Genomic DNA, 25347 nt, shown 5'->3' on the forward strand with positions numbered 1-25347 from the left:
CGCTCCACCCAAGACCAGTCAAAGAGTAGGACTCCAAGATTTCCCCGTCCAACACCGTGATGCCGTCGTGGCACCGTGCGCTCCGAATCTCTCCATGTCATGGCTCTATGGAAACTGATCGTCGAAATTATCATAATGAAGGAATCGAGCTCGAGCAGATAAATAATAATATACTCTTGTAGCGACCCTCTTTGACAACTTGTCTTTATTGAGAGTAAACCTCGCCTAGCCGGACCAATCTCCATTACGACTTCGTATATGACTATGAGCAGATTCGCGTCCGGGTGGTATCATCCATTCATGTTCATCCTCGGATTGTCTAAATGAACGTGCTTCGCAATATTCAATGATTGAGATATTTTCCCGCTTGACGGATTATGAATGGGGAATATGGATAAGCGTACGTTTATTATTTATATACCGACTACTGTCAATTCGATTTTAAGGCTTATGTTTAATGACTATCATTGCCCCTTCTCTGAAACATGTCTCGGATGGTTCTTAGAGGCTCTTGGCACTGTTCACATCTTTGGCTAAATTCTCTACCCGAGCACAAATTATGTTGATGTCTCTCTCCTTGTCTATCTTGACGTATTGAGAATTTCGAACTTTGAGTGGTTTGTACCATTCCGGGGCGATTTCCGAGAGACGCGTCATCAAACAGTCCAGATCATCGTACGATCCACAATCGTTAATTTTTGCAACGAGATCCGTGTAGAGTAGTGCGGCTTTCTGGGACGAAATAAATATTTGACGAATCGTCCGTATAAGGTTCGGCAGAGCCTGGAGCTGGCGCCGATCTTTGCCGCTTTCGCCTCCCATGACCATTCTTTCAGCCATTTTCAGCGCTTCCCTCCTCTTGATTCGTTCGAGGAGACTTTTGCTAACTCCATGCACAGCTCTCTCATCACTTGATTCTTGTCCAGGGGACTCGTTGTTGTTTCCGTCGGTCTTTCTCTGCTTTTCAGCCAAGCTTTCCAACGCCTTCTCGATCCGTACAGAGAATTTGCCGCGGACTCTCTCCAAAATATCTTTCGCTTTCGGTGTCTCTGAGCTGTCCGGGAGTTTCGGAACTTCAGCTTCCGTGATATCGGGAATCTCATCCAGACGGAACTTGGGATGCCATCTCTTGAGTGCTTCCATTGGGATTTCCGAACCCGGCATGTGCTTATCGATGAATTGTTGGTGGTACCTGGCAACGTTGAGAATGAGCTTCTCCTTGAACTCAGATTTCCGTTGCATCAAAAACTTCGGACCTTCTGGAGCTTCCGCGAAGTCGACAATATGGTGCATCTTGGCCGTAGTGTCGAGGAACCGGTGCTGTTCGACAGTGATCTTGTACGCGTCCGGTTTCACGGTGAGTATCTTCGAGACTTCTGGCAGACCGAAGTTGTTCCGGGTCATCTTCCGCACCGCTTGGGAGAGCTTCTCCAGCCGACAAAGCTCTTTTCGATTGTGGAACATGGAGACCACGGTGTCGGACGCGGTGAAGCCATTGAAAAGTTTCTCGTAGTGTGCTGGTAATGGGAGAGTACCGGACGGGGCTGTGAGGTACCTGTACTTTTCATGAGCAGGAACCTCGGGAACCTCTTTGAGCTCTTTCGCCTCTCGGATTTCTTTCAATTTCTGCTGCTCGGATTCGATACGACTCAACTTCTCCTTGAAGGATCTGAGTGCTGCACGCTTGGCTTCGAGTCGTGCTAGGGCGCTCTGGAAATAGCGGAGATCGCATGTTATGATAGATCCCATGATCATAAGGACTATGGATAGTATACCAATGATCCCCGAGGTATGTTCATGAGTCATGGGAGACTTGAGACTCCTCAGAGGGGAGGTACTCACTTTTCCTTTGCCCGGTTGTTTCGGAGAGACCGGTGCGATTTTACCGGAGAGGATATTGTCTAGAGTCTCAACGACGCGAGGCTCTAGCGGCGGGTCCAACTTGGGCTCGAGCAAACTAGCGTAGCGCTGAAATAGAGAAAGAAGCAAATGATTTAGAACGATCATCTAGATCTGTAGATGATCTGCATCTAGGAACGTAGGCAATTGAGGGTGCTAACTCCGCATCGATTGAGAAAATTATCCCGCTCTGTAGTCGGGAGGCCGAAACTCGTGACGCTCGCAATGTGGACGAACGATCGCTGGTTGTCCACGAGTCCCGAATGGAATTCACCCTGTCTGGATGCGGACATCGCGGATTTTCGACAGCATCGCTAGCTTATGCAAATTCGTCGGTATTCTGGGGAAATAACCGGGACATGACGCTATGAGATTCTTCTCCGCGGATTACGAAACGTCAGGGTGCTATTGATGAACAATGCTCCCCCCAGCCGAGCCGACGGAGGAAGAGACCGATCTCGGCGAAACAGCCGGCCATTCAGGAATTTCATCCGATCTGGAATTTCTTCGCGGCTCAATCAACAGGTCGGAGCGGGCTACACCGCTGCTCAACAGAGCAAGATTCTCGCTTGATTTCGAAGAGGCATCCAACTCGCTTTCTTTCGTTTGAGGAATTCTTGTATGGTATCATGCGAGTGCAGAGCCCAATGGTTGCGGACGACTTCCTGACTCGGGTGTGGTTTGAAGGGGGGATTCCGGGACATGCCGGGAAGCCCATTAATTTGGAGGGTCTCGGCAGTGCAGCTCCTACTCAACGGAGCTGACGGCCCGAGCGTCTTGACGGAACAAATATCACCAAGGCAATGGCACATCGGTTTTAAAGACGAGCGAGGGCTCATCTAAGCTCGAGAAGGCAACGAATGAGCACGATAAACAAGCTTTCAGGGATCTGAAGAGTCCCAGGACGGAGTTCAACCCGCGAACACATTTCCTCAAAAAAGCAGAATTTCGTCGGTGAGCGACACTTTCCTGCGAAGTTAGACCGTCGGGACTCGGGACGATGCCCAATGAATCTCGGTCAAGAAAGACTCCATCACGAAGACGGGAAGAGTCGATCTCGGATGCCGACCTTGAACCTTCGATGATGAGGATCCCAGGCAATCGAATCATTCCTGCCAATGTCGATCGCTATAAACTTCTGAGAGCCGGAGTCAAGCCGGAGACGGATGACTCGCAGCTGGGATGCGGATGGCGCCAAAATCCTGACCACTACAGCGTACTGAGTGTCGGCTCCTTCGGGACCGCAGGTGTCGCCCACGTTTCGACTCGCCAGGACTAGATGTCTCGGAAGAACTGAACCGCTCAGTTCGGATGGAAAGGCTCCATTAGCTCAGACCCAGGGTCAGCTCTGGCGCCCGAACTTTCTTTCAATGAAGCCGAAGCACTCGCCGGAAAATTAAAGAGCTTTTAAAGGTCTCCACTCACCTCGTATGATGGCGATTTCTTTTCGGATTGATCTTGTTTCAGATTCGCCTTCTTCGCCTTGATCTCTCTCAGATCGGTCTGGAGCGACTTGAGTTTCTCCAACGCTTGGGATGCTTGTTTCGTGGCCGTCAATCGGGAAGACTTTTTGGCCGCGAAAAACTCAGTCAGCGTTTGCTGCTGTTTTTTGCTGGCCGTCGACGCCATCGTCAACACACTTGTTCACAATCAGTAAGCTAAGATTCAGTCCGATCACGACCACGGTGGAAACGAATGAATTTCGCAAGAAACCTCGGATCTCGCTCTGGCGGAATCTTTGCGGCACTACCACGGGAGACAACTGAAGCCCCGACTGCACCACACCGAGTGTCTGGCGGTGAGGCGCGCACAACACAGTTTTGGCGCCATAGGGGGCGCTGCGATCAGTGGCGGGAAGACGAGCTCGCGGCGATTTTAAAAGGTTGGAATCTCGAGCAGCTATGACGATTGCGAGGCTTCACGATTCACGATAGTACTGCATCACGCGGACCATCAGTTCCGAAATCAGGTCGCTCTTTATCGTTTTCACAACATGGGTTCAGCTCGAATGTCTGAGCGCAGGACCCGGAGACTGCGTTCGGTCTTGCAAAGCCATAGCTTTTCATTATTGAAATCCCTCAATCACTCTGTCCTCGCAATGATCTGCGTCGTTTTCAAACGGACTCAGCCCTATATATGTATTGACATGACTTGATAATTTCCCACGGAAATGCTCGATGGTCTGCCGCTCGGCACGGAGTTCGTTGAATGTTTCAGTGCTCGCACAGCATTAATGGACTGAGCAGATCGCCCTAACCTTCTCATTAGTCGACCGATTCTCTTATGCGTGGTTCAGAGGCGCGAAGCCGGCCGTATGATAACATTGAGGGAGACTGGGGTCGCGGAATTCTTCAGCGCAGAAATTCCTCACGCTCCAGAAAAGCTGGGGGTCTCCCTTTCAGGAGATGATTTCCGAGATATCACAGAACAATCTTCTTTTCGTAACGGCCAGAGATGCTACGAAGTTCTCTGCGGAGGACTACTCTCCTGCTGCAGCTATTCTCTGATGATCGCGCCAAGCCCCATCTGTTGCCTCGACTCTGCCACGATTATCATTGTTCTCGATGACTTGGATGATTATTGGTGATAAGACATGAAGAAGATATAGCCTAGATAAGCTCAGAACCCTCGCCTCGCGTGCGACGTAGAAGTTCCCCTACGCTTCGGGCGACTTTTGCTTCGCCGATGCGATCACGCGGCACACCGAGGAGGAATACCCAGATTCGATCATCAATCGAGGGCCATCCGGATGCTCCATGATACCCCCCGCTCTCTCGAGGAATCGGCTCGGAGACTTTCCGTGATTCGGACACCTTTCCCGAAATAACGAAACTCCGTTGACAACGACCCAGAAGGATGGTGAGAAGTTCCCCCATCTCCTCTAATTCAGCGTTCCGGTCTTTCCCTTTTTAGTGGATTGAACATCGCGAGGAAGGCCATCATTTCGCGGGCTTGTCGGGACATCTCGTTGATACTCCGGGGAGGAACCTCCTGCGCTCACGGGAAAGGTGTCCCGCGTCGGATTTTGCTTATCGTGGGTCGTCCCATTGGAGGATCTTTGACGGAACTCTGGCAGCTCGAGGATAAGGAGCACAGCAAGTGCCGTGAAGAATATCAAACTAGCTGCTCCTGCGCAAGAAAAACCCGAGGCGTCCGCCGAAGGCGTACGTACTTTCGCTCTTCTCCTGCGCTTTTTCTCCCTGAATTTCCCCACCCCTTCAAACGCAACAATGAATATGAATTATCTATATTTCAATGTCAAAGGGATCCAAGTGTTGAAGTTGCAATCTGCCTCCAAATGAAGCACTCACTGAACAGCAGGGAAGGATTCGTTAGGGTCGTCGATGAGACGAGAGCGTCGTCTTGTATATTCGGGATATCCCTGTTTTCCTCGAGCCACATCCTGAATGTCGAAAGGCTGGCGTTTTTCGCTGCCAAATCATTCGGGAAAGATCCAGGTCCTTCTTTAAGGCCACCCAATATCCCGACTGCTTCTGGAGCATCCTCAGAGCTCGGAGGCATCTCCGCTCCCTCCGTCATTTCGATCCGATCCGAGTCGCTCGACGCTTCGTTTTGTGTCATGAATGATAAATGATAACTCATAGACAGCATATTTAGGATTCAGAAGGACTCCCCTGGCGTGGAAGGAGCTTAAGACTTCCGAATATCGCGCTGGGGGAGCATCAGATTCCGGGGCCGAGTTGAGTTCGATGCCTCCGGCGAGACGTTCCAGGCGAGAAAAATTCCTGGAATCCGCTCTCCAGGTTGAAATACTGACGTGAGTGGGACGAAGCAAGAGAAGCGAGAATATTCGACCGGCTTTTGGCTCCTGCTTCTAACGGCGGCAGAAGAAGAACTTGCGGAACGAATGACGATCAACATCAATAATTTATTATCGAGGCTTTAAAAAATCCACGGGGACGGGGAGCGTCTTGCCGAAGACGCGATAAATATTCTTGGGGGATATATTAATTTCTTCTGGAAGTCTCAAGGAATGAGCACAATGTTATCATGGGTGCGGCGAAAGAGATCTTCGCTTTGGGTATGATCATAGGATATGGTGCTGGTGCATCATAGGACCCGCAGCCAAACGTTTCTTGAGTAAGAGAGGCATCACTCTCGAAGCCAGAGCTTGGAACTGCTCCTCATGCTTCTGCACGAATTTCACCTCATTCTGATGGTGCTGCTTGATATTGCTGAAGAATTCATCCATGGCTGGAAGGAACAGAAGGATCTTTTCTCAATGGGTTCCCCGGGACCGTACGAAGTTGAGAAGACGAAATCATGAGACGTTCGGGGATATCACTGGTGTGCGTAGTGATTCATCTTCGCATCAATGCTAGCTATCTAATACCTGAGCTTATAACTCATGACAATAATAGATTCACGAGGAACCTGGCGGAAGACTCACCGATGTCGTGAACGGATGGTCCTGGGATCGCTTCGAACATCTTCGAAAGGTTCGGATCGTTCGGGGGATCTCGATTCTTCGGCCGTAGCTGAGGCTTAGGCGCTTGGGCTGATGGGGGTACCGCGAGGAATATCAGCGGCTCCGATTGTCTGGGAGCCGGAGGTGGCGGACGTCGAGAAGGCGGAGGAAGGTTCTTGAAAATCGCTTCCGGATTACGGACACGATCCCTGGCCGCGCTGAAGTCCGCGACTTTGATAGCGGCAAGAATGGGGCCGTCGAAAGGCAGATTCTTCGGAACGTGTCGCGGATCATTCGTGAAGGAAGACCCGTCGTGATCGATTACTTTTGTTCTGACCTCAAAGATCCGCGCATGATTGGTCGGTTGAATCGAGGAGAAAGTCATGGGTTTCCCTGACTGTTCGGTCGCTTGAGCGAGAGTAGGCCTCTGCATTGCCTGAGGTCCGTTTGCTTGCGGGTGTCTTAGACCGTCTGGTTTGTTTTCCCCAAGGTAAGACTGCGGTCCGGTGTTCTCCATGTTGATCTCTCGAATCTGCTGCGAATTCTGGGGGGGAGAGACCGACTGTGATTGAGTCTGAGGAGCGACTGGGGCAGAGCTCGATGGCTGAGGCTGGGTGAGGTAAGCGGGGGGAGCCGCCATCCCACGGGTTGAAGAAACCTGGACTGAGGGTAGTGGCGCGAAGAAAGCTGGGGCTGGGAGCACGGTCGGCCGACGGGCCTGGATCGTCTGCGGTACGTGGACATCGATCTGTGGACCCCCGCTGGAAACTCGGGATAAGCCTTGAGCATGATCAAGGTTGCGTGTCGCAAGAGGAGGGATTTGACCCTGAGCGCCGCCGTCATTCGGTACGTCGTGATGATCTATTATGTGGAAATCGGGAGGTGAAAGCAACGGAACCTGTCCCTGACTGAAGAAGAGCTGTTGAGGGGGTGCAGGCGCGATCGATCGGGCTAGAACTGGTGTCTGGAGGACTTCAACAGGTTGAGCGACTGCGGGAGCGATGTGTAGGGCCGGCTGTACAGGTGCTTGGAGTTGCGGCTCCAGACCGTGGACCACGTGCTCGACGTTGTTCGCGATGGGGTACAGTGGGTGCGAAGTGTGCATAGGTGAGTTCGGATTAACCTCGTAACGCACGAGCGGCGCCGGGAATGGCTGAATGTCCACGACTCTCAGAGGGGGCAGCGTCAGCGCTTCTGGTTGCTGCGGGGGGACTTTTGCAGAGGAGGAAACGAAAGACACACCTTCACCGGTCGCCGATCCGCTCCTGGGTTCTGGGACACCGAGTCCGGTGCGGGAACCGTCTCCATCTGAAACGTATTCCACGGTGCGATGCTGTCCGTTGAGGCCTGGAAAATTTCGTCGCACTCAGCTCATTGACTAATTGGAACTGAACCAAATCAATCGATAAGGGACGTACCGTTAATTATGTACCGACCCTTGACCACACTCTCCGAACTATCATTGTGAATGATCGATTGGGAGGGGGTACCGTAGGAGACTTGATACGATTTCGGCACCGCCTCCGCTTTCTTTCCTGTCTCGGTATTTTTATGATCCACTTGTTGTGCAGTGGACTTCGATGGATGGCTCAGGACGACAGACTGGAATACTGTGGTGGACTGCTTTGCCACCGAAGAATCTTTTTGAGTCACATCAGCTTTTCGTTTTGGGCGCAATATCTGGAGGGGCTTCGTTACGTCGATTTCTGCAACTCAAATGTCGGTTTCTGTTGAACTTAAGGATCACAGCCGCATGACACTCTCAGGAAATAGCACACTCGATGCTTTGAGCGCGAACCAGAGTTCAGTGAGGATCCCCTAGGTTAGAATGCGGTTCTCACCATGTTTCGTGGCCTGTGCTTCCCAGATAACGAAGGAACACACTAGTAGTGGTACCAATATCCGCATCTCGTCGTTCTGCGGGACATCGCACCGCGAACTTCTTCTTTATATACGACAACAATTCCGTCGCTGATAACCCCTGACTCCTCCCCTGACGGCGGTTCAATTGAGTGAAATTGAAAGTCGGAAGATTTCTCGGTATGCAACTTTCTAATATGTAGGTGAGTAGTATCTTTGACCGAGCAATTCCCTTCACGGTTCATTTTGCTCAGATAACCAGCGATTGAAGGACAATGAACTCTCCTGACAAAAAGGATGAGCTCATCGACTGCTGAGGGCTCCTTTTCTTCAGCCTAAGGATGTCGAGCCCTAAGCAAGCTCTCGAAAACGGAGCCTCGAAGACCTGAGAATTCGTTGTGAGCACTGGGACCGATTTCCTCTCCTGTTTGGCTCATCTAGAGCTTTGACTGAGGTATGATTGTTATAAGACATATGTATCCCTGCGACCAATTTGAGCGACACCAATCTCTCGCCCCACCTCTAATCGGGTATTTCATCCGCAAATTTTTCATCGATGCGCCGTGACTGATGAACCATATCCATACCAGAGTTTCTCGACCCCTGTATTCATGTTTTATCATGGAGGTTCGGCTTGGTATAAATGGGATGTTCCCGGTCGGAGTCATTCACTCCACAGTCAACATTCTATCTGAGCCGGAACTGTCGCGTCAGCGAATTTCTCCGCGACCCCATTGAACCTGCGCGGAATTTCATGAAGTTTCCGATGCAGACGATAAGGAGGATTATATAAAACGATCGAAGCTGCGACTTGGGGGGGGAAGTACTTGATTCGAAAATGAGAGTGGAATTGTTCCCTTTCTTCCCACTTACTAGGCAAAACAATCATCAGGATATATTCAAAATTCATGCATTTTTTAATTATCATCATTCTCAAGGAAACATGTACAACTGATCAGACGGAAATCCACCGGTACTTTCACTTCCCGTGGATTTTGATAATGCTACTCCGAGTTGATTGAGCTCCACAAATCGTGCATTGAGATTCCGCGTGTTTCGAAACGCACGATCGACAGAGGTAGTGGCCACAGCCTCGTTTGTAGTTTACTCCACTGTCCTTGCACACGGGACATTTCCTGCTATCTGCATTATCGAAATCGCCCCTCAATATTCTTCGAGCCGAGCTCAAGGCCTCGGCGAATGCGTTCTCCATGTTTGTCGAGGTTCGAGAGTTTCGGGGCTCTCCGGCGTGGCCGGCGATTCGTTCCACGACCAAGCGAGAAATGTCCGATCTGGTGACGTTACGACCGTCAGCCAGCCGAACGCCTGAGGTGCTCCCGGTGGCCGAAAGAAAATGATCGATTCTGCTTTTGAGTTCTGTTATGACGATCGGCTTCGACGTTAACGCGACTCCGGTGAATGGATCGCTGGCAGGCCTTCCCCATCGGTTTTCGTTGGCGACGTGTTTATCCAGCGTGGACTGATCGACGGCGTTCCCGCTCGGCAATGCCACCGGGATCGTCATCACGGAGAAGGTTATGGGGTCCAAGAATTCCTCGGGTACCGCGGCGGTATCTTCGATCCGCCTTCGTTTAGCGGATTCTTCGATTTGAGGCTTCGAACTGGAAAGGGGAGTTCTCCTGGTCGGAGCCGAATTACTACTCGGAGGCGATCTGAGCTTGGTGAATATAGGATGATCTCTCGGAACTCGAGAGGACGGAAGCCCGATGGCTTCGCAGCCCATCAAACTGACGGCCACGCAGTCCTTCATGCCGAGAATCGTTATCCGTAACTTGGAAACTCCTCGTATCGATCGAACGCTCCTCTGGCTCCCCAGCTGATGGTCGGTAAGGGTAAGGTGCCGCGGTAGGACATTCCCGCATCGGAGCACGAGCTGAGGCTCCAGATCGAACTCAGTGGTAACCTTCGACCAATTCGAGTCCCCGGGAAACTGAGTCCAGACTTGGAGACGTTGAACTGCGCGTGAGGCTTTGGCAAGCTTCAGTTTTATGTAGGCTATATCACACACACACGGAAATATAAAATCGATGTCGACCGGGGGACGTATAAAATGTTCCAGAAGCACTCCATTCTGTCGAGTCACCACGTCTTCAGAGATCAGGTTTTCGGGTCCGTGGTTGTCGACACAGACTTTATCACAATACGCAGTCGTTCCGAGAGAGGAGTTAAGCAAGTTTGTTGGTTTCATCTTCACACTCGACTCCCCTTCGGGGAGAAGCCCTGAGCGTAGGGAAAGCGAACGGATGTCGAAAGATCTCTCTCAGCAATCCGAGGTGGCATGGGATATCGTCGGCTTCGATCAAAAGGACTGAAAACTCTGGGCCGCTCGGAGTTGATCGAGCATCATGCGGAGCAGCTCGCAATCAGCTGGCTTTATTTTGATCGGGGCTGACGGCTGACCGTCGTGGGATGCCGACACCGGAGTCAAATGTTGCTCGTGTTTGGGATGGCTCTCAGGGCCTGCAAACTTGTCAGCTGAGGAGTCTAGGCGAGCTTCGAAACATGAGTCATTCGTGAAAAAGATTCACTTTGAGTTCCAAGTCGTCCGGAATCTCGTGCACAACTCCAGCGGATCGAGGACAGCCCCCCGGCATAAGGTGGTGAGTACTGAGCACGCGTCTCGTCTCGACCCGTTGTCGTCGTTCTGACCGAACAGTTGAGGAAATCGAGCCGGATCTAGTGAATTCTGAGATTGGATTTATCTGACATTGACATCAGCTCTACGTGGATCCACGATGCCATCTGGGCGCTTGCTCGAGCGCTGTCGGACTTCCTAAGGGGATTGGATGCCTCCTGTGCTGGGATCCGTCTCGTCGTCAGCTCTCCTGTTGAACAGAACTCTCCATAGGATTCAAGAAGTCGCGCCCGATGTTTTCTTCAAAGTTTTGCTGGATTTGATTCTGGCTTCCAACAGTCTTTTACTCACCCGAGAAATTCATTCGTGTTCGAATTCAACGTTGCAGTTCGAGAATGAGCACCCTGGAGAAACCGGCCGGTCAAGCGCCGGTCGCGGACTTCACTGCGGAACTTGGCCAATTGCGTGAAGCGTATGAAATTTCCTATGTGTTCATGGATCAGGCTCTATGCTTCGAGGAAGCCGGAAGATTGGTGAGAGCAGGAGAAGATCGGATTGATACTCCCAAGAAGGTTTTCCTCCGTTTCGAACAAACAGCGGTCGGATAACCAGATCATACGAGTCGTTCCATCGGCTGATTGTTTCCAGGGGGAGGCATTGGAAATGTACTATAAAGGACTTCGTTACCTGAACGCTGGCCTTGACATACGCACAGATCTTCCTCACTGCAGAGGATCTGAGTGGGAGGACGCCCGACGCATGCAACGGAAGATGACCCGCGTTCGAGAAGATGTTTGTAGATTCACAGGCTCAAACTCCATCGTGTGGTGTCAACGGGAATCTGGGAGAATTATTCTCAAATATTGCAGGCACACACCCGGATATATGCGCTCTCAAGCGAGAAGAACCCTCCTAATTTCGCGCCGCCGTACAGTACGGCCGTGGCGGAGCCCAGACCCGATGGGATGTCGAGCCGAGCTGGCCCGTCGGATGGATCTCTCTACCCCCAGCTGGATTCCGAGTTCCCTCCGAGCTACTTCGAAGCTACGGAGTCGGATCCTGGGAGCGCGCGCGACGGATACACGGTAAGGGAGCTCACCCAATACCATCAATTAGTATGATCGCGATGAAATATTCCCCGAAAGATAAGCGATGCGAGCCAATCTGAATGTCGAGGCTTTTCGAACTTCCACCGTGACCTCTGCAAGGTGCCGGTACCATGCGATTACGCACAAATTTTTTTTTCGGATTCCAGTACCAAGCTCAATCAGCACCAGGAGCTCCTCCTAATGCTCCGGATATGATGCAGATGTCCGCGAGGGTCCTCCTGAGCATCCCGTCCGGAGCTCAAGTCTTCCACATTAGCCCAAATGACGACGTACAAGTCGAAAGCGACGCTACAGAACTGAAGATCCTCACACTGAATAAGGCTCACCAGCCAATCACACCTCAGACCGTCAGCTGGATTCAAGTTGGCGATTTCACCTACCCGCTTGTCCCGAAAAAATCACCTGTTTTGAAAACTGGCTACGGAGCGTGAGTGGGAATTCCCGACATTGGCCTTACCGGAGCGTCTTCCGCTTTATTAGTCAAAGCGATCAACCACACAGTCAGCGGGGAATGGTCCTTGCCAGTATGAGGTGATGTCCACGTCGTTTTAACTGGATCCCGATTCCAGTTACGTGTTCCCCGAAATCTCCACGCAGTCTGAGACCACTTCGAGTATCGCCATTGTGTTGCGTGCTGAAGTCTCCGAAGTCGACCGGATTCTGTTGGACGAGCTTCTGAAGGACTATGCGGCTTTCCAAGAGCAGCCTCAAATCGGCCTCAATCCCGATGAAGTAACACTGGGACAGAAGGTGTCCGATGGAATCGTCTCAGGTTCGTTTGCCGAGACTCCAAGTCGGGACCATATCGGGCGTGAAAGTGTTCAGGGTCAGGGGCTCGTCTCAATGAAAAATCAAAATTTTCAGCGTCAGAGGTCATCAGCCGGGGCCTCGTTAAAGGTGCTCAGGTGACCTCAGTTGCACTAAACTACGGAGCGGAGAAACTTCGAGAAAGACTCACCCCTCAGCAAAGAGCTTACATGGTAGATCCACGTGTTCAGACAGGCCTCAAAGTTGCTCGTACGACCACACATTATACGTGCAAAGTCACGGGGTAAGTGATCATCTTGAAAGCCATCGATTGCCACCGGAGCTCCGGCACCGTGGTGCACCGAGTGAAATGCGCACCCTCATGGCTCAGCCGGGGATTCCTACTGAATATAAAATGATTTCTTAAGCTTCATGGTTAGCGTTGTTGGAGACATGACCATGGCGCTGGGGCGTAAAATCGCGAAAAGCATCGCGCAACCTGAGGTCATCGGCGGAGTACAGACCAACGCTGCCCTGAACGATGCTCTTTTGATCGCGGGGGGCGGGCTGACAGGATTCGGCAAAGTCTTCATGGGATTGGAGAACGCGGCCAAAGTTCTCGCTCAGAGCATAACGACCAATACCGTTACGCTGGTCCACCACAAGTGAGTTCATTCGGCTGATGCACACCGATTGCTCGAAAAATGTCAGGGATCGGAAATCCACTCCAATTCCGCGGCCCATTGAACATTGCAGATAGTTTCTCCAGACGGAATTAAAATAAAGTTCGGAATCCATCCAGGTACGGTGGGGATGCTGGAGAAGCTGTTGGCGATGCTCTCTACAGTGTAGGGAATTTGGCCTTGACCGCGAACAATGTCACCAATCTCGGAGTCAGAGGGATCGCGAAACGGACGGCGAAAGACGCGGGGAAAGCTGTTCTCGAAGAATATGTCACGAAGACATCATCCAGTACAGTCGTGGTCGAGCCGGCGGACGACCGACAACCGGGACCGTCGGGGAGAAACGACCCGATGCATCAATTGCGCTAGTCCGTTGAAACGTGATCATGGTGTTCAGACTGCGCGCCTAAAACTTTCCACTAGCTGCACATTCCGTCGTAAATAGATATCTTACTTTGGTGGTTAAACCATCGTGTTCATGTATGTGATGTACACAGGGAATATCCAGTTGTTCGGGACTTTATAGAATGAAATGTGATTTTACCGAGCGATCAATTCCTGACTGAATTTGCGGGGAGGTTCGAAGACACAATCGATTTTTCCTGAGGAAATCATGGGGCTTCGGTGGATCCACACGGACAATCGAAGACTGAGTCGGCTTGTATGATGCTCACAAGGAGCTCAAGGGCCGTAGGGAATTGCGAGCTGGGGCTCACCGTGGGATCTACATTGTCCACATAATGGTGGAGTCTATTCATTCATCGTGACGGTTCACGCACGCTGGGTGATCGAAGCAACAGCGACGGCTGAGTTCACTCAGGACGGCGCGGCAGCTCCCGGAGCGTCGATTTCTGGGGCGCAAGCTCCCGGAAAGGATCCGACTCCGATGGCGTTCCACGGAAAATCGGGGAACAGAATGGACCGGGAGCCATCCCACCGCACGAGGAATGGGTATTCGGAGTTTCTGGCACCGATATCATCCCAATGTCCCAATCGCAATTCCAGTTTTCGGTCTTTCAACTTCGTCGCTAGCTTGACGAGATCCATTTTAGTACGACTCTAGTGTATCGATCCGGGGCTGGATTCGGCTCGATGTCGAATAAAACTCTACAAGAAGGAGAACTAATCCGACACACAACGTTCGACGCAGCCTCCCGGCCTGATGCTAGTGTCCTATTGTACGTGGGCCTAGTGACCGCAGCAGAGAGATACGAGACGACGGATACCCACGTGGAGGAAGGAGAGAATCTCAACGAGCGAGGATCGTCTCCCTAGTCCGGATCGGATGCCGGAGCGAATGAAAATCAAAATCACCGTGTGAGTCCGTCGAATCCCGATGGTGCTAGCGGATAGTCTCATCCATCGGCGTGTCGGGTTCTGGCCCCCTCGTGGCTCGCCACATGTCCCTTATGTCCATGGAATATGTGTGGCCCCCGACCGGGGCTCGGCCCTTTACTCAGTCGGTTGAATATCCGTCCCTACAGACACCGCTGTCCTCGTGGTTGACCGATTTTCAGACCGATAGCTAACCCGAGCTTGAGCCGCTCAATGAGTATTTGAAATTAAGAAAGAGATCAGGCTTTAAATACAAGTACAACTTTTTATTCTTATAAGCTTTTTATGCCTAGGCTTGATATACGTTCACAGCGCGGCAAGCCTCCCGTCGCCGATGGCAAAACAATACTCGAAAATATGCAGCGGACGACCGGTAGATCCTACATTCAGATCAGAGACGGATTCAAGCGTTGAGCTCACCGAGCTTCGGCCGGTGGGCGGCAAATCGCACGGTTGACTCTGGTTCGAATGAGAAACTTCCGAAAACGTCCGGATCGGTGCTGAAAGCCAAATACAGTGGAACAGGAAGTGCTGTGTGGCGTATAATCAGTACAACAGTGGCTTCGCGAGATGTCCGTGAGCTGTCATCAAACAATTGAATTCTGATTATCGAGTGCAGCGGACTTTCTCACTCCGTAGTAAGAGAGCATCCGGAGCTCCAAGAGTCGTTGGGTGATACAGAAAGAGGAACGTTCCGATATCTTGAATCCCGCGTATGCCGAGCGCTGCAGATGAGCAGCCCCTCATTGAAGTCTATGAGGAAAATGTTTCGATCGATCAGGGGGGAGGGCTCCCTTATACGCGAAATTCCAGGGCTGAGAGGGAATGTTGTAGAGAGAGCGTGTAGATCACTTTTGAAGGGCGCGTTCTCAAGAGTCGCAGATCGCTCGCCCCCAGAGTTTCCTGCGGGCAAGTTGTCGCGCGGTGCAACGCAGAAATCTACCGAAGAAGCCGATAACTAGACTTGGCGAATTCCCTGCAGACCGACACATACATATACCTTCATTTGTTCACATGATCTCGAAGAATCGTACACCTCATCGCTCCGACAATGATTTCTCGTCCTAGAGGCGAGGGCTCGACCGTAAGGACCGGCGTGGATTTCCGACATTGCTCTTCTTTTTAAAAAAGTTATATTTGATTCTCTCTTGTATCGTAGGAAAAACCAACAACCGCAAAAACGCCGACCGGCTCGCCGGCGTTGCAGAGCCGACTCCAATCTTATCAGAAGTCTCCAACGACTAGGCACGGGGGAATGAAAGCTCGAAATAGTACACGGAGGCTCAACAGGGACCAATGCCCATAATGTGTCAGGGCTGCTGGGAAGCGTTCCGCTGTCGAATCCGACGCCCCCCGAAGTAAGTTTGCAGAAGGGGGATGAACTCTCAGCCCAGCGAGAGGATGAGATCAGACCGGAAAAAGCGACCCTTTCACCAACCAGAGTACCTCGTAGCTCGCTTCACACATTCCGAGCTCCTGGTGATTTGTTCGTCCATTTCGATGTCTTTCAACGCAGCTCGATGTCCTTCTCAGTCATGAAGGAAGGGTAGAGTCGATTTGGAAATTTCGCGATTCCAGTCCCCAAATGTCACTACCGAATCGAGAATTACCGAGCGTAGCGACTCGAGTTCAAGCTCCCGAAGTGAGCCCGTCCGTCGCGGCTCGCTTCAATACATCTCAGAAGACCCCGATCATCCTCGTGCGATCAAGTACAATGCGGAATCTTGGACGACCGGACTCGAACAGATCCGGGACCTCTTCAAAAGCACTTCGGTTTGTCGATGAGTATAGCTAAACTGGTCAGACCGACATTGACGGCCGAGAGGTGCGTGAGCGGGAGAACGATCCGTGGATAGTCAATTTTTCGGGCGAACTCTTGGTTGCTCGCATTGAACTCGCTCCTGGAATGAATGTTTTCAGGAGGTGAGCGAATGGTTCCTAATCGAGAGCGCGACAGCCTCATGAAGTTCGTATGGAAATGATATTCGTATGGAAATGATGTTCATATGGATTTGGTCCCCATTTCCAGGGGAAGTGGAATCGAATATTGACCTGTGGATGAGGGTCTTGTTTGCAAAGACACAATTGGACGCCTTGTCGTCCTGAACTGTGACTGTCTGATACTGGAACGTTGCCTCACGTTCGATCTCCTGCGCACAACGAATTAATTGAAATATTAGCATGAGCAGTCATTGGGATGGACGAGGATATTCGCTCCCGGGTCGAGCTTCACTCTGAACCCACCTTCTTCATAACTTGTGCCTCATTCGATTTCGAAACGCAAATTATGCCGGGACCAGCCATCGTCAGTACGCTCTTCAATGGACCTTGACACACCAGCTGCAGTTGATTGTTCCACGATCATTATAATCATATAAGAATCAAAAATACTCGCTTCGCATATAGCGATGGCAAAGGAAGGGCCCAATACCGGGTTTCGATTTTTTCCTTTGCTCAAAGACCTGACGAGGAGGCACGAAAGAGGCATCGTGCGATTTCAGCGAGAAAAATCTTGAGAAAGAAACCTCGCAAAGCGAGTCCTGGGCTGATGAACTTACTCTGACCGCTGTAGTCGGGAACTCAGGGAAGGCAGCTGCCAAGGCTCGGGCCCCAGCTTCATTTGTTCGGGGCGACAGTCCGACGAAAAATTCTTCTCCGGTGAAGAGAACGTCGCCCCCCTCTATAATGGCTGAAGGGTCCGAAATTTCCACCATGGGAATTCCTATTTCCCTCTGAATTGTTTTCCGGATCAGCTCCACCTGCGGAGATTCTCAAGCTTGAGAATCGCATGTTTTCCCCTGGCGAGACCTGAGCAGCCGGAGTGGCAAACTGTTCCCCGCACGCATTGGAGAGCACGCACGCTATCATTATTTAGTGGCGTAGAGGGAATCCAAAGAGATGAGGCAAGCCCCGCAGGTGGTTTGCGCTCACCGAATGGAAACATGCGATTTATTCTCCCCATCTACACTCACATGCATCGCACCCGATTTCCTAGAATTCGACCTCTTCAAGGGAATTCCTGGATGGATCTTTTTTGCCGCATTCCGAAACCCCGTGTGAGAGAACTGGCTCTTGCTCGTGTGAGAGATCGAGCTCGTGCTTCACAGAGCTGCTCCCGATGATTCACAGAGGATTATTCATGCCCGGATATCTCTGTTTCGGATATTTGCCGAGGGATCCATCCAAGCAGCGGATGGTATAGGCCAGAAGCGAAATTCCGATATCCTTCCCGATCTGATCGTTTCGTAGAGAGGCCCACTCCCCTCAGAGAATTTCATCCAACAACTGCGCGGTTTCCGCGATCGATTGAAAAACTAAGCGAACCTTCCGCGATGCTTCGCGTGGAAACTGCTCGTAAAAATAACTCGGTAATCGATGAGCTTCAGATGTTCGAGATTGAGCCTCCTCAAGAACGGCGACGATAAGTAGCACTTGTCAATCATTTTCGACATCTGCGAGCCAACAACGTCAGCGAGCTGACAACCTGAACAATTTATGTTTGGATCTCACTGAAAACGGGCCCCGCACCCACATCGCCGGTCTTCTTTCGAAGCAGGGCTATCGATTGAGCTGTGCTTTCCATCTCGTCTAACCTCTTTGAGTCGCTGTGGAGATGAAGGTTTGCAGATGAGAGCTGTCCCATTGGCTACGACCGCCAAATCGTTCACGAAAGGGCATTCCGGGGATAGTTCGTCCGAAGGCAATTCGACGACATCGATATCGAGACTGCGAAGGACTTCGCAGTATGCGTGGTGTTCACGTTTCGCCTGTAATTTTGAGGTCGTCCGCCTGAGTGAAATGAGAAAACTCCTTCCCGTCTAAGAAACCCTGAGGTGAAATGAGGAAACAACCGTTAATGATTCCGGACGAAGTCGCAAGGAGGCAGACAGGGAGTTCCTAGTTGGCGAGTCGAATACGAAATTCGATCTGACCGTCCATGACGGAATTATCTCAGTTACTCGACCAAATCATCAGCCGGAATTTCGATAGAACGTTCCACCAAACAAAGCCCGCTGGATTCGGCTCCAATGGGAATTCCGAGGTTTCAGAATTCAGAACAGAACAGGGAGATGCCCCTAGCCTGGATAAGCACCTCTTATTCCGAGGTACACACCGGGGAACAAGAGGGAGAGGACAGTAATTTGAAACGTCGCGAACCTCGGACGAGGGATTTGGGAGCCGGAGTCTGTTTGCACAGAGCTTACGGCAGGGGGGCGGGGAGACGCGTCCACCTCGATTTCGCAGCTCTAAAAAATATAGTTCCATGCCTGTCTGGGAGCCGACAGTCACAAAAGCACGTCCCTGGAGCATTCTGCGAACTATAATTCCGAATTCTCAGCTGATGATTCATTCCGAGAGGACTCAAAGGAGTCAGCCTCGCAAAATGTGTTTTACCCGGAGCTCTCCGGTCGCACTCGCAGCACCCGCAGTGTGGCTGAGACAATGCTTCGAGCCGCCAAGATTAATGCCGTTTGAAGATACGGACATGACGGATTGTTCGCCACATGCGGCGGACTCGTACGTCTACCACGGCTGGATCGAGCAACAATGAGTTCCGCATACTGTGAAGGAGCACTCATTCACGCCAAGACCACCTTGACGTCCGGATATTTGCACGTTTATTGTGATTTCAGTTGAACCATCTAGCGGCGAATACGAGAGGCCTCTTTACTGGCACCGCTGGAGCGGCGCTTATTGCGGAGTCACGGAAAGAAAAACAATGGCATGAGTCGGATTCGCGCACAAACCACAAGCAACAACAAGCGATCGCCGAGTGTAGGCAAAGTCACGTCGGTATGTGATCTATGGCCCATTTCTTCAGACGTTCACGCAATCGCTCGCCGTTTCGGAGGACTCTACGATATGCATGGAGCGGATACTCCGTCTCCGAAGAAGCGAGTCGAACACCTGTTATTTCATTGTAATATCGTTCAAGGCCGCAGATAGATAATAAATACTCGCAGGAGCTAACTCTAGAAAATTTCTAAGATGTTCATCACTTCCTGATTTTTAATAGAGAAGACTGCGTGAGCTAGAGAATCCGCTCTCCTTCGACGAGCGCGCGCTCAGAGCTTTGACAGGTCGGGAAGAACACCCGAAACTTTAGCTCGAAGTACAATCGAACGTTTGCCGTACCTTTTCGGTGCTCGTGGTCCCTGTCACTATACTGGTGAGTTTGCAGTAACTCTCTGGCACTCTGCAAACGATGGCATGCGTTGTCTTCCCGAAGCCCATTCTAGCCGACCTAAGAGGCAGCTGGTTACGAAAGCTCTGTCTGATGAGAGCTCTCCTCTCCTCCGCTCCGCTCTGAAGCAGCACTCTAGTGTACACACACTGAGAGGAGACGACAACGTTCTAAATTTGAGAGTGCCCCCTCTTGGAGTAGATCCGCGATCTGCGTCTGTCGACGATCGGAGTATTTGATATCCAGGCGAGACTCGAGCCATCGCCCTGCTCCGGAAATAGACTCAGGCGATCGAAGGCCTTCACCTGCTCAATTTCGACTCGAAAATCGGTTGATCCGCGGTGAGAAGATTCTATGAATTCCAATGGTACGGAAGAAGCGGCAAACAGGCACAGATCCGCTCCTAGTGACAATGCTGTCGACTAAAAACAGAACGACTCCGTAAGTAAAGGTGGATCTGAGAAAGAGACAGCAGATCCGCCGCTCCGAGTCCGAGTACTCGGGTGTCGAGGTCTTCCATAGTCTCGCGGATCCCTTTCCTCGCGGAATTCAAGAACATCAAGCAAGACACTAACTTCCCAGAAAATTTTCTTCGAAATAATCCCGGTCGACGCTCTGCGATCGAGTGAGCGCTCCGGACAGCTGACCGCGGCACCCTTTCACGCACCGCAGGACTCTGTGGGTAAGCGTTCTCCATCTAACTGTCAGCACCCACTGCTGCTGACAGTAATACGGTCTCTTCTACCACACTTGATCGAATTCCAGATTTGGATATTTCGGCTGCCACCGAAAGTGCTCCCGACTCTGGTTCTAGCTTTGAAGTGTTCGAAATGGCGAAGAATACCCTGTCTTCCACATTTCGGAAGTTGGACATCGATCAGTACAACGACGATCTTTACGTGGAAGAGAGTGGCGGTGAATCGGCCGAAATCGCCCATCAAGGACCCGATGAAGCTGAAGTGAACGCTCTGCTCAATGGATATCCTTTTACCCTGCGTGACACGAGCACGCCGAACGCTAACAAAAATGTACATCTTGCAGGCTCCAGATTAGTTTCTCATTCGATCCCAGGTTTCATTCTTTTCTCTCCATCGGCATGCCGAGGAGCACTTGATCTCTTAGTCATCCCGTCATCTACCGAATAAGGGATTTATCCGGTTCATTGGGAGCGCCTTTCTTTTTCTGATCGTTTTGGGTAGCTCCCGGAAATTCCGTGTCGCAAAGATAGCTCTGCAAGGATTTTCTCTCCGGAGCGACACCGGACTCTCTCAATTCATCTCCCTCTGTCACATTGGCATTTGGTCTACCTTCGAACGTTGAATCAAGACCATGTCGAATCGACTTAGGTACGGAATCATTTATGACGCACAAGTTACCTTAACTATAACTTTTCTCCTAACACGTCAAAGGCGGAAGAGGCACTTAAGGTCGTGCTCCGGAACGCACCCATCAACGCCAAAGGATTCGATGTCAAGGTTCGTAAGCAGACGGTTTGCTTCATAATGAGACGACAGTGCTCTGCGGGGACACTTCATTAGGCTGAGGCGCATCTTCTCTGAGGCTCATCTTCGAACGACTTTGCTCTCCCTACAGGACAAAGCCTTTGCTCTCGCAATGAAGTGCATGTTGGCGATCCGAACCTCGGAAATGGATGCTCTGGTGCAATCTTTGGAACCGGAACTGGTGGACACCCTCATGAAATACATTTATCGCGGCTTCGAGTCGCCCAGCGAAGGATCTTCGGGACACTTGCTCGCCTGGCACGAGAAAGCATTTGCTCACGGGGGGCTTGGTTCGATCATCAGAGTAATGACGGCAAGGAAAACCGTTTGAACGTCTGAACGTCTGTTCCTCGACGTGACGATGGCGTATGATCGAATGGCTACAATCATGATGCGTGGAACTCTGAATGGAAATCAAGCTCCAATAAGATGGATGACGCCTAATTTCATTCGTAGAAGACGGGGTGGAAATCAGAATGGTTGGAGTGTAGCGAACAATTTTCTCGTCTGACATCATTGAATGTTCCACCGTGGAGTCATTGGAAACCCAAAGCGATTGCTCTGTTGTAACTATTTATACAAAGCGTACTGTAAAAATATACACCTGCTCCCTGTCTCCACGCGTCTTCCCTCCCGGCCTCTGACAAATGAAGTTGCGAGCTAGAAGAGTCGAACGCGGCGAAAACTTCGCCGCGAAATGCTCGTGTGAATAGAACTTTCGAGTCCTCCCCGGTTCTGGCTCCTCGAGACCAAGGTTCACGGACAGGAACTGACAAGCACATAACATGGAAACTATTTTTATTCTCGCTTGAAAATTGAATTGTACAACAATCTCGTCCTTCCCTGATTCCTCTCTGAACAGGAGCGTCCTTTAAAATTCTCACCATCAACTGTCAACAACATCAGAAAATGTATTGCATTACGAAAATTCGCCCGCTACGGAAATCACATCCCGGAGTACGCTGGACCTCCAGGCCCCTCCGGAGTCACCCAGTTTATGTTCTGCGAAGGGTCCTTGATGTCACAGGTCTTGCAATGGATGCAGTTCTGTGCGTTGATCTGCAGTCGCATCTCCCCGTCTTCCTTGGGCACGTACTCGTAGACGCCCGGCGGACAGAATCGTTGCTCAGGACCATCGTAAGTCTTGAGATTTCGTCCGACCGGGATGGAATCGTCTTTCAGCGTCAAGTGCGGAGGCTGGTTGTCCTCGTGATAAGTTCCCGTGAGCGACACCGACGAAAGGAGGTCGAATGAGAGGACATTGTCCGGCTTCGGGTATTCGATGACTTTTACATTCCGAAGCGGGCTTCAGTCGGTCTGAATCTTTTGCCTGCGAAGGATGTAATGATGTGATTCGACTGAAGAGCGAGATTGTTTTCCACGGTCCTAAAACCCATGGCCTCGGAACATCGTAGATGGGGGTGATCTTCACGGAAGCTCTACGATCGACGGAGTCCGACTTACCTCCATGCTTCAGAGTCCAGGGTTCTTTCCCACGACCGAACAGATAGAAGACGCCCGTATAGATCATTCCGCCGTATAGGCCAAGACGATTGTGGAAAGACGGCCGGATATTTCTCACAGATTTGAGCTCCTTGTACACCGAACTAGTCTTCAGATTTGCCTCATAGTTGTCCGGGGTGATCACGCCTTCGTGTTGAGCAGCGAGTTTCTCCGAAATCGCGTCAGCCGCAATGATGCCACTGTTCATCGCATTGTGCGTTCCCTGGGAAGCCCGATCGATTAGAGAATTCGAAAACAACTTGAGAAACCAAAGCTTCGCATCGGACTGTCTTCGAGTTACCTTGATTTTCGGGACGTTCATGAAACCCGGCGCGCAGCCGATCAGGCAACCTCCAGGGAAGTGCAGTTTCGGAATGCACTGAAGGCCACCTTCATTGAGTGCACGCGCACCATACGCGATCCTGGATCCACCCTTGAGCGTGTTGGCGAAAACTGGGTGATGCTTCATCCGTTGGAACTCCCTGGGAATGAAGATCGGAGCGCTCTTATGGGAACATTCATGCGGAGCCTTCCATACGGACGAAGAACAATCATCGTCCCCAAACTCACCGGTAAGGCGAAAGGTAAGTATTGGTGTAGTCGAGACCGACGACCAGTCCAAGGGCGACCAGCGGTCCCTCATCCAGATGATACATGAAAGCTCCGCCGTAAGTCAGCTTATCCAAAGGCCAGCCGACCGAATGAACCTGAATTACAACATGAGGACTTGAAATTCGCATATTGGATTCGAGAAGCGGTTTGACACCATATTTCATGAAGCCTGATGCGGCGAACTTACCACGCGACCAGGATGATGGTTCTTGGGATCGACCTCCCAGAGCTCTTTCAGACCGATTCCGTATGTTTGAGGCTCGCAGTTCTCTCTAAGATTGAACTTTTGGTAGAGCTGTTTCGAAAGATGGCCGTGGCAGCCCTCGGCGATGATCGTGCATCGAGCGTTCAGTTCCATACCTCGCTCAAAATTATACCTGGGAAAAAAAATAGCAGATCTATGATTTTACGGAAAACCAATCGGAGCGTTGCGGAAACGCGGATCCACCAGTTAAACTCACTTTTGGGGAGCCATCCTTGGCCACACCGACGTCACCGGTGGCGACACCTCTGACTTGACCTTGTTCATCGTAGAGAACTTCGGACGCTGGGATTCCGGAGTAGATCTCCACTCCGAGTTGCTCAGCCTGCTCGCCTAACCATGAGACGACGTTCCCTAAACGCACGATATAATTCCCGTGATTGTTCATCGGGAGCCCGGGGACGATGGGGATGCGGATTTTGGAGGTCTCGTTGCGCAGGATATAGAAGAGGTCCTCCTTCACCTCGGTCTTGAGAGGTGCCTATAGCCATCGAGAGCGAAAAATTCGACGAACGTGAGCCAATAATCGAGTCCCGAAACCGAGCAGCCTGAGCGTCAAGGAAGGCTTCCGCATGACGTTTCACAAGGTAGCTTCCTTCATTGCTGAGGAATGGCTTTTTCGCTCAAGTTATTCAGACGTGAAAGTAAGAATTGATACTCACACCCAGTTCCTTCCAGTTTGGGAACAGTTCTGCAAGAGGGCCAGGTTCGATGCACGCGCCGGACAAAGTGTGACCACCGACCTGAGATGCCTTCTCAATGACGCAGACCCGGAGTTCCTTCCCGGATTTTTCCGCATTCTGGGATGAGGATAATGAGGAAGCATTAGGTCACGGACAAACGCTGGTTGGGAAGAGACAGCCAGCGATCAAATCGAGGGACACCGTATAGAGTTTTATAGCTTTTATAGCTAACCTGTTTTAGGCGGATCGCCGCGGACATGCCCGCGGGTCCTCCTCCGACGATGACAACATCTACGTCGTCCGAGACCCTTTCCATATCGACGTCTGAGATAAATGGAATAGTTTTAGATCTTCCTGCCGAAAATCGAACGCCGTACCCCGGATCCGAGCTGGTTCATCCCCCTCTTAGGATCTTAAGTTATCTCTTTCGAGCACTCACCCTTCCATCGCGGATCTTTGTCTCTTGGATACACCGAATAGTGTGTTGTGATTTTTGGCACGCTGGCGAAGCTCCTCGGGGAGGTGAGGACACAAGGCTTACCGTGGAGGCGGGCTGGAAAGATGATATACCAAGAATGTTAAGGATCGGAAATCATGACAAAGGGCAATCTCTGATATGGCAAGATCTCGAGAGCGCAGCTGGAATTCTCCCATGAACAGCAAGGGAGCAGTTCTCCTAAAGAGCTGCTCTCCACAAGGCAGAGTAGAGCAATTGCTCTGTTTTGAGTCCGGCCGATCCTAGACCTTTCCGATAGAAGCCCACATCCGACTTACAGGATAGATGGGCTTGAACGTTTCGAGGGGAGAGAGGGAACGATGCGAAGGTTTGCGTAGCAATAAAGTCCACATGAACGCTTCGCAAACTATCGATGTTCAGTGGAAGATACGTGGCGGCCAGCGTCATTTAGACATTCCCGCTACCCGGTTATTTGACAATGACTC

General features: G+C 51.2%; 6 protein-coding genes across 6 annotated transcripts; 2 read left to right on the forward strand and 4 right to left on the reverse strand.

Annotated features, from left to right (window-relative positions):
- Window positions 1-501: 501 nt before the first annotated feature.
- On the reverse strand, window positions 502-3673 carry dup (chromatin licensing and DNA replication factor double parked). The gene is made up of 3 exons (XM_003741804.1): window positions 3325-3673; window positions 1843-1968; window positions 502-1710 (listed from the first exon to the last, which is right to left on the reverse strand). The coding sequence occupies exons 1-3, from the start codon at window positions 3526-3528 to the stop codon at window positions 502-504; spliced, it is 1539 nt and encodes a 512-aa protein (XP_003741852.1). The 5' UTR covers window positions 3529-3673.
- Window positions 3674-9167: 5494 nt separating this feature from the next.
- Window positions 9168-10568, reverse strand: LOC100907604 (RING finger protein 37). Its single transcript, XM_003741805.2, has one exon. It carries the CDS (start codon window positions 10395-10397, stop codon window positions 9168-9170), a length of 1230 nt encoding a protein of 409 aa, XP_003741853.1. The 5' UTR covers window positions 10398-10568.
- Window positions 10569-10667: 99 nt separating this feature from the next.
- Window positions 10668-13860, forward strand: spartin. Its single transcript, XM_003741806.2, has 9 exons — window positions 10668-10809; window positions 11173-11317; window positions 11433-11576; window positions 11654-11869; window positions 12040-12320; window positions 12463-12665; window positions 12758-12944; window positions 13069-13305; window positions 13443-13860. Exons 2-9 carry the CDS (start codon window positions 11180-11182, stop codon window positions 13690-13692), a joined length of 1656 nt encoding a protein of 551 aa, XP_003741854.1. The 5' UTR covers window positions 10668-10809; window positions 11173-11179; the 3' UTR covers window positions 13693-13860.
- Window positions 13861-15967: 2107 nt separating this feature from the next.
- On the reverse strand, window positions 15968-20009 carry LOC100906158 (N(G),N(G)-dimethylarginine dimethylaminohydrolase 1). Its single transcript, XM_003741795.2, has 6 exons — window positions 19795-20009; window positions 18252-18425; window positions 17217-17417; window positions 16903-16998; window positions 16711-16808; window positions 15968-16559 (listed from the first exon to the last, which is right to left on the reverse strand). Exons 1-6 carry the CDS (start codon window positions 19891-19893, stop codon window positions 16418-16420), a joined length of 810 nt encoding a protein of 269 aa, XP_003741843.1. The 5' UTR covers window positions 19894-20009; the 3' UTR covers window positions 15968-16417.
- A 385-nt stretch (window positions 20010-20394) lies between these two features.
- Window positions 20395-21929, forward strand: Arpc5 (Actin-related protein 2/3 complex, subunit 5). The gene is made up of 4 exons (XM_003741796.2): window positions 20395-20525; window positions 20609-20822; window positions 21246-21318; window positions 21437-21929. The coding sequence occupies exons 2-4, from the start codon at window positions 20674-20676 to the stop codon at window positions 21674-21676; spliced, it is 462 nt and encodes a 153-aa protein (XP_003741844.1). The 5' UTR covers window positions 20395-20525; window positions 20609-20673; the 3' UTR covers window positions 21677-21929.
- A 211-nt stretch (window positions 21930-22140) lies between these two features.
- Window positions 22141-24952, reverse strand: Etf-QO (electron transfer flavoprotein-ubiquinone oxidoreductase). Its single transcript, XM_029111030.1, is given in 10 exon segments — window positions 22141-22629; window positions 22631-22662; window positions 22789-23071; window positions 23150-23330; window positions 23419-23555; window positions 23648-23835; window positions 23921-24203; window positions 24385-24522; window positions 24638-24729; window positions 24845-24952. Coding segments are annotated over 9 exon segments (1665 nt in total). The 5' UTR covers window positions 24722-24729; window positions 24845-24952; the 3' UTR covers window positions 22141-22290.
- Between the last annotated feature and the right edge of the window lie 395 nt (window positions 24953-25347).

The sequence above is a fragment of the Galendromus occidentalis genome, unplaced genomic scaffold, assembly GCF_000255335.2.
Source record: "Galendromus occidentalis unplaced genomic scaffold, Mocc_1.1 scf7180000077198, whole genome shotgun sequence".
Lineage (NCBI taxonomy): Eukaryota > Metazoa > Arthropoda > Arachnida > Mesostigmata > Phytoseiidae > Galendromus > Galendromus occidentalis.